General features: G+C 41.3%; 1 protein-coding gene across 6 annotated transcripts in view; it reads left to right on the forward strand.

Annotated features, from left to right (window-relative positions):
• The first annotated feature begins 2,529 nt into the window (after positions 1-2,529).
• The window catches only part of tex11 (testis expressed 11), a 254,948-nt gene continuing 244,555 nt past the window's right edge, over positions 2,530-12,922 (forward strand). For 3 of the 6 annotated variants that reach the window (XR_011964123.1, XM_072595187.1, XM_072595188.1), the window contains exons 1-4: positions 2,530-2,881; positions 3,012-3,085; positions 7,296-7,331; positions 11,700-11,821. Coding sequence is in view for 3 of the 6 variants with exons in the window: in XM_072595187.1 (XP_072451288.1) it covers positions 3,055-3,085; positions 7,296-7,331; positions 11,700-11,821 (189 nt within the window). In the remaining 3 variants the exon portion in view is untranslated. Of the gene's footprint in view, positions 2,882-3,011; positions 3,086-7,291; positions 7,332-11,698; positions 11,822-12,922 lie in introns of those variants that run through there. The other 3 variants (XM_072595189.1, XM_072595190.1, XM_072595191.1) reach the window with 3 other exon arrangements.

A 12,922-nucleotide genomic window follows, 5' to 3' on the forward strand; every position in this document is an offset into this window, starting at 1 on the left:
TGCAATACGTCACCTTCTGTGAACAGCCAAAATTTATTAACCAAGTACATGTTTTGGAGGAACCTTTAACACTCTTTGCAATGCTTGCAGCGCTGTGTCAACCGATCTCCCTGTACAAAATCTCACTTCCCAGTCAGTAATGCCCACAAGACAACCCCTAGCCACGCCTCCACAGTCACATGTCACTCAAGACACAATGCAGTCACCTGATTATCTCCAGAAACAATGTAATTTTGATCATTTCTTATTGGCAAAATCTAGTGTAAATCATTTTTTTAACTGCAGGGTGTAATCAGAATTTTAACTGCAACATTCTTATTGATTCTGAATAGGTTTGGAATAATAGGAGATGGTAATGTAAATATGCAAGACAGACAAACATAAAACCTTACCCCTGGGACATCCAATTTCTTGAAGGTCAGCAGAGCAAATTAACCCCTTGATATCTCTGACTGACAAAGCAGACCAGGTACTTCACTTAACAAGGATTACTAGCTATTGCAAATAAATAGATTTGAACTGCAGATTATTAATTATGAACCATCTGCATAACTTTCTAGGTGGGTGAAAGCTTTAACTCCTAAAACTCCCCTTAAACACACATAGCGGAAACAATCGAGGGTTCTTTTGAATGGAGGGTTAAGACTGCTCTTGGTTGCTGAGACAATTCTTTTATAGATCAGCATGCTGCTTCTCTTGGTATTCCAAATGTTTTTGATGATTTGCATGAGGTACAGGGTGTGTGATACACTCTTATAAAATGTCTTATCTAAAAATTAAGTCAGCAACTGCTAAAGGAAAAAAAATTAACTTAAAAGCTGTTTTCAACCTGAAGAAATTATTACAGAGAACTACCCTTATAGAGATATGATGTCTTCTCCCTATCCTGTTCACTGTCTCAAGCTGTCCAGCTTTTCAGAATGGAATTTTGTCCTTCAGTACTAGAGGGATTGAGTTTAAAAGCAGGAAATTATGTTGCAGCTGTATAGGGTGCTGATGAAGCTACAGCGAGATTAGTGTGTACAGTTTTAGTCTCCTTACTCCTGGGGATGGGAGGAAGAAGAGTGCAGACAAGATTCACTAGGTTGATTCCAGAGTTGGGAGGGTTGGCTCATGAGGAGAGACGGAGTCGACTAGGATTATATTTATTGTAATTTAGAAGTTTGAGAGAGGTCTTATAGAAACATATAAAATCATGACGGGAATAGATAAGATAGAAGTAGGAAGGTTATTTCCACCTAACAGATGAAACGAGAACAAGAGCCTCCAAATTAGGGGGAACAGACTTAGGACTGAATTGAGAAGGAACTTATTTATCCAAAGGGTTGTGAATCTGTGGATTACCTGTTGAGTGAAGTAGGTTTCCTCATTGAATCTTAGAAATCATAACATCTCTAAAGTGTGGAATTAGGCCATTTAGTCCTAACAGGTTCACACCAACTCTCCGAAGAGTAACCCTTCAGACCTATTACTCTACATTTACCCCTGACTGATGCACCTAACCTACACATCTTTGGATTGTGGGAGAAAACCAGAGCACCCCATACATATGGAGAACGTGCAAACTCCATATTTTGGCCATTGTGATTTATGTTAGCTAATACCTGAGGCTGGAATTGAACCCAGGTACCTGGTTATGTGAGGTAGCAGTGCTAACCACTAAGCCACTTTGGTTTTAAAGCTAAGGTAGATCATTTTTGAACTGTAAAGGAATTAAGGTTTATGGTGAGAGGGTGGGTAAGTGGAGCTGAGGCCATGAAAAGATCAGCTATTATCTTACTGAATGGTGGTGTGAACTTGAAGGGCCATTGGCCCCAGTTAGCTTGAATCTTGCCTTTATTGGTCTGTGGAAGAAGCGACCTGTAATGAATCTGGCTCTGGCTGAAACCCCATTTTGCACAGACTCTGGGCTTTGACTTCTGCTTGAAGAAGCAACTGTGTAAACCATACCTACTTTAAGTGTCAACTTACTTGTTTTCAATAACATGTAGTATTTCTTAAGAAATCCTTTTCTCATTTCAGTGCACAAAAATGTAGACAAATAAAACAAAATCTTTAGAATATGCAACTTGTTGGACTAAAGTAGTGAATTATCTCCATTATTCAAGAATTTAGCCAAGGGTGTGGCTACAAATGTGGTTGCTGAGCTGGGTTTTGGTCGAAGTGTCTTGATTTGACCTCAGTTGGAGATGGGTGGCTGTGCGAATTATTCTGATACGGACGTTGCTCTGTGAACCTTTTGCAGTGATGTCTGAAGGTGAGTATGATTAGCTTACATAAATCACAATGATCAAAATGTGACTTTACAATTTTAATGTTGCTATCTCGAGATTCTCTCGATTCAAATCGCAATCGACACCATAACCATCTTAAATGTTATCTCCACTACGGTCTGATTGCTATTCGAAGGCGGATTCGTCGTGACGGGAAAATATTCTCGATGCTTCCATGCGCGTGAGCAGAGATGAGAGCGCATGTGCGGGGGGGGGGGGGGGGGGGATCCTGACGGGCGGGAAACTGTTTCGGCGGACAGTTAGTGAGAGAGCGTGCCTCTTCCTTCAGGGAGGATAGTGCGAAACGAAGTTCACCATTAAATCTTCAGTACTTCTAACTGTGACAGAAGTATTGTAGCGTACCATTATCTCAGAACCTAAATGTCAACTTTTGTGCTTTCGTTTATTAATTCCCATGCAAACCCGATGTAAAGTATTGACTCAAATATCATTCAACAATAATTGAAAGAAAAAGGTGGTTATTTCGGACAGCCGGAAATTTCAATGCAAGTTTTTCTCTGCATAAACCAGTTATCGATCATCTGGATCTGTGAGGAGAGCAGCTTGAACGTTGAGCGGTGTAATTTTTCTTTTGAAAAATGGACATGGTAACTTGTTTTTGGTGGAAAATGTTTCATTTTTGGTCCATTAACGTCGAGATGACCAGATTGGTTAATTCTGCAGCTCCAAAACTCATGTTATTTTAATTATAATTTTTATCTAAACGATTTCTCCTAGATAACGATATGGTAGTTACTCGTGACGAATATATTCGTATTCTATGAGTAAATGTATACTGAAAAAAAACCTGGGTAAGTAAAGAGCCATTATATGTTTGTTCCATGTAAGATGTTCATTAGTTCTGATGAAGGGTCATTGGATTTGAAGTAAACTATTTTCTCTCCATAGTTTCTGCCAGACCTGTTTCTCCAGAAGTTCTGTTTTTGTGTGTTTAAGACATGCAAAGTTTGCGATTCTTTATTTAATATTGTGGGTAAGACTAGGTGTTTACTAAATTGTTAAATCTTTGAAGGTTAGAGATGATGGTTTTACCAATCTGCCTACAGACAAGACTGATTTTGTAAATGCTTTGAGTGGGAGATAAATTATTGATTTTAAAGTCTATTTATATAAAAAGCATAACATTCTGTGGATGCTGGACATCTGAAATAAATATGTGCTGGAGACGCTTAGGCCTGACAGTATTTTTGAAGAAAGATGTGGGGGTAATGTTTCAAATCCAAAGCAAATAATTCAGCTAAAGTGCTGTAGTTTTAAAGATTGGGTACCAAATCAGTCAACATTTCCTTTAGTCTGAATGGCTTCACTTATTCTGGATTAGTGGTGCTGGAAGAACACAGCAGTTCAGGCAGCATCCAAGTATCTTCAAAATCGACGTTTCGGGCTACCTCATGGCTTCACTTACTATAGGAAAAGGCCATCTGGTGCAAGAAAGAAAAATATCTTTTCAGTTGCTGGTGGTCAATAAACTTGCCAGTACTCAGTCTCAGTTTTGAGGATATGACCTCTGGAATCGTGTCAAAATGTTGAGCTTATATTGGATGCCTGCTTTTGTTTTGAGGTAAAGGTCCCACATAAACTACCAACAGACCAGTAAAATAATTGAAGATGCAAGTTGTGGCTTCCTTACAACCTGCTTTTACGAAACTGCTTAGTCCTTCTGAAGTAGACAAGCAGGAGGCTGGAAGAACACAGCAAGCCAGGCAGTGTCAGCATCCAAAGGTGGAGAAGTCAATCTTTTGGGCATAACCCTCCTTCAGGAATCGAGGTGGGGCTAGGAGGAGCCCCAGATGACTGAGTTGGGAGAGGGGTCAGGGTGGGGAGAGCAGTGGAATGGTGAGGTAGTGGTAGGTGAACATAGATGGTGGATATGGCCTGGTTGCTCGATGGGATGAATTAATCTGCTTAGTAGCTGGAAGGAAGAGTTTGAAGGGAGGAGGTAGGCCTGGAAAGGGAGTTGGGGGATGGGTAAAAAGGTTATTTGAAATTGGAAACCTCCATGTTGAATCCTCCAAGCTGCAGGCTGTCTAGGCAGAAGATAAGATAGTCATAGAGATGTACAGCTTGGAAACAGACCCTTCGGTCCAACCTGTCCATGCCAACCAGATATCCCAACTCAATCTAGTCCCACCTACCAGCACCTGGCCCATATCCCTCCAAACCCTTCCTATTCATATATCCATCAAAATGCCTCTTAAGTGTTGCAATTGTACCAGCCTCCACCACTTCCTCTGGCAGCTCATCCCATACACGTACCACCCTCTGCGTGAAAACGTTGCCCCGTAGGTCTCTTTTATATCTTTCCCATCTCACCCTAAATCTATGCCCTCTAGTTCTGGACTCCCCGACCCCAGGGAAAAGACTTTGCCTATTTATCCTATCCATTTCCCTCATAATTTTGTAAACCTCTATAAGGTCACCCCTCAGCCTCTGACGCTCCAGGGAAAACAGCCCGAGCCTGTTCAACCTATCCCTATAGCTCAAATCCTCCGACCCTGGCAACATTCTTGTAAATCTTTTCTGGACCCTTTCAAGTTTTACGACATCTTTCCGATAGGAAGGAGACCAGAATTGCATGCAATATTCCAACAGTGGCCTAACCAATATCCTGTACAGCCGCAATATGACCTCTCAACTCCTGTACTCAATACGCTGACCAATAAAGGAAAGCATACCTAACTCCTACTTCACTATCCTATCTACCTGCGACTCCACTTTCAAGGAGCTATGAACCTGCACTCCAAGGTCTCTTTGTTCAGCAACACTCCCTAGGACCTTACAATTAAGTGTATAAGTCCTGCTAAGATTTGCTTTCCCAAAATGCTTCACCTCTCATTTATCTGAATTAAACTCCATCTGCCACTTCTCAGCCCATTGACTCATCTGGTCCAGATCCTGTTGTAATCTGAGGTGACCCTCTTCGCTGTCCACTACATCTCCAATTTTGCTTCCTTCTGAACACCTGTCTAGTAAAATGTTGATTTTTGTGGACTTGCTTATCTGGATCATGACATGTTTTGCTGTAGGAACTTATGAGCATTCCTGAAATTTCTTGACCAGTTTTGGCCAATATTTCTATCTGGGGAGCTGCTGTCCACACTTGCTCCATGGGATTGTTTGGAGGTCTCCACAGCCTTGACAGACTCCTCTTTCATGCAGTAGTATTCTGGAACTACCTTCGCTTTGACTTCCGTTTGAATGCTTTCTAATTATTATTCAATCCTTAAAGAAAGTTTCAGTTTGCAACCAAATGCCATATATACTCGATTAAGAGTCAGATTTTTTTTTAGTACTTTTTAAGGTTAAATTTATGTGATCAATTATTACATGGATACTATTTTTGAGGGGCTGAAATTTATGCCCATCAAAATTCATACTGTATCATAAGCAGAAGCCCCGTTAATTTCTGAATGAATAAAGGGGAATAAAAAACGAATTGTAGTAGTTCTGAAAACATGGAGCGGAATGCAACAGCTAGCGGGCTGGAAGACCCAGAGCAGAACACTGGCATACTGGAAAGCTAGAGCAGGACGTGACAGCTGGGATTCTGACTCATAAATGTTGATTTGTAATCTGTGAAGGACTAGGGTTGACTTTTACACGAGATATATGGAAAATTCCAAGTTAATTGGCGAAAAATAGGGGTCGACTTGTACATGAAATTGACTATTACTTGAGTATATATGGTACTAAAACCTTGAAACGCATGTCAGTGGTAGATAAGTGTTGCCGAGGCATCAGAACTGAGGAAGGTCATTTGACCTGAAATGATAACTCCAATTTCTCTCCACACATGCTGCCAGACCTGCTGAGATTTTCTAGCTATTTCTGTTTTTGGCCAGTTTTAAATATATTGGCAAATTTGCTGCTGCTTAAATCAATATGGTAATCAATCCAGCTTTTAAGCTGTCAATTACTCTACCATATCATGGTCCATTTGAATTTCTTGCATTTTCTTCACAAACTTGTCAAAGGATCTACCACAGTGCTGTAATTTGTAACAAACCATATAAGTTCCATGCATGCCAATATACCACAAAATTTCTAATTTTGTCTTAAAAACAACATAACTCCCAATATAATCTATCTTATTGTTTCTCTAGGTGCTTCTTGACCTTGCCCTGTTGAGTTCTCCAAATAACTTACATTTGATTTGGCAGTTTCTTAGTTGGATATTTGTAGCTGATCTAACCATTTGGTTGAACGTTGTAAATGTTTCTCTCAGGCTGAACATAACTGTATCGTGTGTGTGTGTGTGTGTATGTGTATGTGTATAACTCAAGGATAGAATCATAGAAATGTACAGCACTGAAACAGATCCTTCAGTCCAACTCGTCCATGCCGACTAGATATCCTAACCTAATCTAGTCCCTTTTTCCAGCATTTGGCCCATATCCTTCTAAAGCGCATTCCATACACGCACTGCCCTCTGCGTGATAAAGTTGTCTCTTTGGTCCCTTTTAAAGTTTTTCCCTCTCACCAGAAACCTATGTCCTCTAGTTCTGGACTCCCCCACCCCAGAGAAAAGACTATTTACCCTATCCATGGCCCTCATGATTTTATAAGTTTTTGGTGCTTTTTCATTCCAAACAGAATGACATTGCATTGATTAAATTACATTTGGAGTTAGAAAAGCTGAAGTTTCTTTGACTGTATTTGTTGGTGAATGCCAATATTACTTTAATATTTCCAATTTTGAAACAAAGTATACTTGTCTCATCCTCCAAACATGAAATTTGACTGTGATTAAAAATGTCGCTGTGATCTATTAACTTCAGCAATTTTCATTTTTGTTTGTTTGTGGGATGTGGGTGTCGCTGGCTAGATGTTAGGTTTATTGCCCATCACAAATTGGCTGGGACGGGGGACACTCAGATGAGCTGAAATGACTCTTATTTTTTCAGTTCAGTGTTCCTGATCTGAGATCAATATTTTACAAATATTTCAGTGAACTGAAAATTTTATAACTATTTAACCATATATATTTTAATTTTTAGGAAGAAATGGATGTTGGTTTGATCTTCACAGAGATAAAAGGTACATGATTTATTGTGTCTAAAAGTATTCTGAATATGTATTTTCATCTGTTCGACTATTACCTGAATGGTAACCGAGTGCATTATTATTTTCTTTTTAGAAAGGCGGTCCAATGGGAAAATATTTTATCTGTGCTAAATTTAATTTTGTGAATTTTACAAATGGATAGGTCTTTTTCTGTAATTATTGGATTTTAATTTGGTGTTTACGCAAGTATGACGAATGATCATAGATGAATCAAATGATCTAAAGTCAAGGTGTGTAGAGTGGGGGGTGTTTATATCTTCACATATATATCAGTGCAAGGGAATAGGGCCCCTCAAAGATCAGCAAAACAGCCTGTGTGTGGAACTGCAGGAGATACTAAATGAGTATTTTGCATCAGTGTTTAATATGGAGAGGAACATGGAAAATATAGAATGTGGGGAAATGATGACATCTTGGAAAATCTCCATATTACAGAGGAGGAGGTGCTGTATGCCTTATAACACATAAAAGTGGATAAATCCCAATGATCAGGTGTACCCTAGGACTCCATGGAAAGCTAGGGAAGTGATTGCTGGGCCCCTTGCTGAGACATTTGTATCATTGATAGTTAAAGGTGAGGTGCTGGAAGACTTGATGGCTAACATGGTGCCACTATTTAAGAAAGGTGGGAAGGAAAAGCCAGCAAACTCTGGACCAGTGACTCTGACATTGGTGGTGGGCAAATGTGGAGGCAGTCTGGACAGGATTTACATATATTTGGAAAGGCAAGGACTGATTAGGGATAGTCAGCATGGCTTTGTGCATGGGGAGTCATGTCTTATGAGCTTGAGTTTTTTTTTAAATGAAGTCACAAACAGGATTGATGAGGGCAAAGCGATAGATGTGATCTATGTGGACCAGTAAGGCTTTTGACAACTTTCCACGTGGTAGACTGGTTAGCAAGCCTTTTGTTCTGGACCCCTCCAGTCCAGGGGAAAACCCTAGTCAATTTACCCTCTCCATGACCCTTGTGATTTTATAAACTTCTATAAGGTCACCCCTCAACCTCTGTCACTCCCAGGGGAAACATCCCCAGTGGAAATAGCCCTAGCCTATTCAGCCTCTCCCGATAGTTCAAACCCTTGAACCCTGGCAACCTGCTTAAATCTTTTCTGAACCCTTTCAAGTTTCACAACATCCTTCCAGGGTGACCTTATAGAGGTTTACAAATGCATGAGGGGCACACATAGGGTAAATAGACAATGTCTTTTCCCTTTGTTGGGGGATTTCAGAACCTGAGGGCATAGGTTTAAGGGTGAAGGGAAGAGATTTAAAAGAGATCGAAAGGATAACTTTTTCACACAGATGGTGGTGTCTGCTTGGAGTGAGGTGCCATAGGAAGTGGTGGATGCCGGTACAATTAGAACATTTAAAAGGCATCTGGATGGATATGTGAATAGGAAGGGTTTAGAGGGATATGGGCCAAGTGCTGGCACGTGGGACGAGATTCATTTAGGATATCTGATCACGTTGATGAGTTGGACCAAAGGGTCTGTTTCTGTGCTGTACATCTCTGTGGCTATTCCCTGTGATATTGCTTGTAGTAAATTTGATTACCTTCATAAGAACATGAATAGTTACCTGTGTAAGTAGAAAATAACTGTTCTTTGCAACTGTGCAGAAGAAATGTCGAAATATCAATGTCTTGTTTGTTTCCTATTTCTCTGCAAGGATTGTACAGAACTGATTTTAGAACATTTTGTGCTTGTACTTTAATTTTAAGAATCATTTCTATTTTTGAAATAAAGTCTGGAAAGTTACAGTGAGGCAGACTGGGAAGTGTGGCCTGTAGTCATTATCAGCCCGAGTTGCAACTCATCAGAGGATCTGTAAGTAATTACTGGATTGTGATTGGACATTGGAGGATCATCAGTTGGTCGATCTTTATGCTGGTTTTGACCTAATGCCAATTCAATGTTCTGCTAACCACAGCTGTGATCACTCCAGTTTGGCTGTGCCCCAGGCCAGGGTGTCTGGAACACAGGATGACAGTGAGGAAGATATGCTGGTCAATTGGATCTTCATTGTGAAGACTATCCTTCTGGATTGCTATAGGTTCCTTGTAGCAGGTATTTCAAAATTACATTCCAGGGTGTGAGGCCATGTGAATATCTCCTGAATGTGTTTGAGGTGAAAGAAGGTCAGGACTCCCTCTCTGTCCTGTCTATGGCACAGTTGCTCATCTTCCCAGCGCAGAGTTACAATCTATATGTAGAACCCCATGTCCCAGTACCAATGTAGTGAACTCCTTCAGAATCTGAACCAGCAAACAGCAGGTGAAGAAAATGACTGCAGAAGCATCCTCCTGCTTTGTGATGAGAGGGAGCTGAGGCTACTTGACATGTGTGCTGAACCTGCAGGAGGTCAGAGCACAAAGCAGTGGACTGTAAAGTTACCCTCTGCCGGAACTGTAAATGGGAAAGGCACCTGACCAAGCACTGCAGAGAGACTAAGAGCTGTTACCTGGTGGGGAAACAGGCTCACCTGCACAAGATATGCCCAAGACGGGGTGTTACATGTGCACAAATGGTCAGAAGTAGCAACACAAGTAATAGATTCTAAAAGTATAGTAAGGCACCATGCTCTTCTACCCCCCAGTGAGAAAAGGAACAGTTAGAAGGAGGGCAAGGCTTGTGGTAAAAGAAAAGATGCCCTAGTGTGTGATAAACTGACTCAGTGGGGATGCAGAGTCACTTAAGGATGAGGCAGCAGATAAATGGCATACGGTGAGGAGAAACCTCAAAGAAAATCTCAATTATACAGAAAGACCTCAGGCCAGCAGCAGCATAGAAAGAGAGAGCTGCATTAAAGACACTCCAGCGGCTTCTCCTCTGCTGTAGCCATAAAGAGAAGAAGGGGCAAAGCGCTATAAGCATGCACCAACCTGGAAAAAGCTGGACTTTACAAAAGCCCACTTCATGACTCAGAAAGCATGAGGTACCCAATGCAGCGCAACTTGGAACAGTGATACTCCGAGACAAGGAGCAGACCACAGCAACAAAAAACATCCTCGGCACATAGGCTTTGTATGGCCATTCTTGCACGACTAAATTTTAAAATGCTTCAGGATAATTTAGTATATTGTGTGCTATTGTAAAATCTTCCAAATGTAAGATCTGCAATAATCAAAAGTTCAGCACGTAGAAGATAAATTGTGTGTTCAAGGCAGCTAATCAATTGGACATATGACAATTCATTTCTAACCAACATGTTATTGTACAGTCCTGAGGCAAGTGGGACTTGAGCTCAGGTATCCTGACTGAGGAAGGGATTTGACCACTTCAAAAGCCCTTTACAGTTTCTCTTCTTACCTTCAATTAGTCTATTAGCATGATAATGCTGGTTTGGCAAAAGAATTATGATAGCCAAATTCACAGTAGTATTTCATCTACAGAGGAACCTTGATTATCTGGATGAAATGGGTGAATGAGTATTTCGTTTGGATAATTGATTATTCAGTTAAATGATTCAGTGCCTCTCCTCTGGGACTCAGTTTTCTGAAGTTTCCTTTTTCCTCGCTCTGCCTGCCTTGCTCCCTCTCTCTGTCTCAGGGTTTGTTTCTGAGCAGACACACACTTAAGCATTGCTGAGTCTCCCTGCTGCTGCTTCACTTCAGTGGATTGACAAAGTGAGCAATTGCTATGTCCACTCTTGTTCAGGAGACCAGGCTGCAGCGCAGCGCCTCCCCACCCTATGCCCGTGCCCCCGCAATGGAGATGGCAGCTAGACTGCGCACTGACAGCAAGACTCTGCTGCCTTTTGGGGGTGTGGGGGGAGGGGCTCAAAATAGCACACATGTGCATGCACATGCAGCCCACACACACACACACAGCCACACACACATCTTTTTGACAAGTTCCCTCTCTGTCCTGTACAGAGCAATGTTAGAGGGATTATCTGGTGAAGGGAGATTTAGGGTAAACTCCTCTGTAGAACAGCAGGGAGAGTGTGGGGAAAGACAGAGGGAGGGCGGGAGGTCAGTCATTTGGAGACGATTTCCTGGGCTCCCATCGATGTCTCGGCAGCATTTCAGTAAGCCGAGTTCGCTTCTAATCATTGTAAACAAAATATGCAATCAATGTTGGTAACACCTCTTTGATGTAATGTTTCTATCGGGACCTTGAGGTCATCTTTAGATAATCTGATGTTCAATTAATTGATATTTGGATAATCGAGGTTCCTCTCTAGTTGGTATTGCTGTGAAAAATACATCTCAATATCACATTGTTAAACTGAAATGCATATTTGTACACTTGCAGAATTCCTGACATTTTATTCCTTTGAGATATAACAATATTTTATGATTCTTGGCAACAGTAAAATAATGTGTTTCTTTGGTAGGATTGGCTGAAGAACTCTTGGGAAAACAATCAACTAGAAATGTAGAAGAAGTCATTGACAAATTGTATGTTAAAGTTACAACTTTGGATGAAATAGCGAGGAACAAAACCATGGATACTCAGGTTTGGCTAAATATTTAATTCTTTTTTTTTCTGATGATAAACCTCTGGCTATTTCTGGCGGCTTTGGTCAGGTACTTAGCTTTTGCAAAGTCAGACACAGTACTGGTACTTTGGAGCAATTTCTTCAGAGTAATTTGGCGTTATACTTGTTCTTAAATATTCTAGTTTCCTGTGATCATAAAAATATTTGCACCTTTTTATTGTAGCTATAATCTTGTTCAGTGTCATTGATCATTCATGTAAATGAGAGGTCTGGGGCCTAAGGTCAGCTGTTGCTCAGTCTAGGGAGTGAGCTTTGTGGTCATGCGCTTTGGAGAGACTGGACTGTGGTGCTGTTGCATTCTGTGGAGTGGTTTGCACGTGGTTGTTGCCACTTTTTCATGGGGTGAATGGTCCTGGTTGGTGTTGCATTCTGGTCTGTAGTCCATTGATTACGTTATATTCTTGGCAAATGTCCTGTGGTTGAGCAGTCTGCTGTGATTAGCCAGCGTTTGAACAGTCTGGAGGAGTGGCCTGTGGTGGAGCGGTCTGGGATGTATGACCTCTGGCAACTCAGTTTTCGAAGAGTGGCCCACAGTTACTGTTGTAATTTTTTAAAGTGGTCGTCATTCAAGTAATGTGGGACAAGTGGATTCCAGTTGAGTGATCTGGGAAGAAAAGCCTGCAATCGGTGTCACAGTCTGGGGTTTGGTCAGCTGTTGGCATCACAGTTGAGTTATCTGCTCAGAATGGCTTGAACTTGGAGTTATAGGCATGTCTTGGATAGAATGACTTTCAGTTATCAGTCTGGGGCCGAGTGGCCCAAAGTCGGCGTTGCTTTTGTGCTTCTTGGGGAGAGAGTCCTGCATTCCAGTTATCGACAATATATGGTCTGTAGTTGATTTATCTGAAGCAGGCTTCTCTTAGTCATTCAGCATGGCCCTGCAATCAAGTCATTTGGGATTGAGTAGTCTTGTGATAGTCCGCGATTGGCCTTGCATTTTATGGAGGTGCGCCTGCAGTTATCGTAGCAGTCCAGTCAGAACTGTCTGCCTCGCATACTTGTGTGAGGGAGCCTGGCTATATTCACAATATAATTGAGGGGTGGGGGCCAAACAGGTT

This window comes from Chiloscyllium punctatum, chromosome 25, assembly GCF_047496795.1.
Source record: "Chiloscyllium punctatum isolate Juve2018m chromosome 25, sChiPun1.3, whole genome shotgun sequence".
NCBI lineage: Eukaryota > Metazoa > Chordata > Chondrichthyes > Orectolobiformes > Hemiscylliidae > Chiloscyllium > Chiloscyllium punctatum.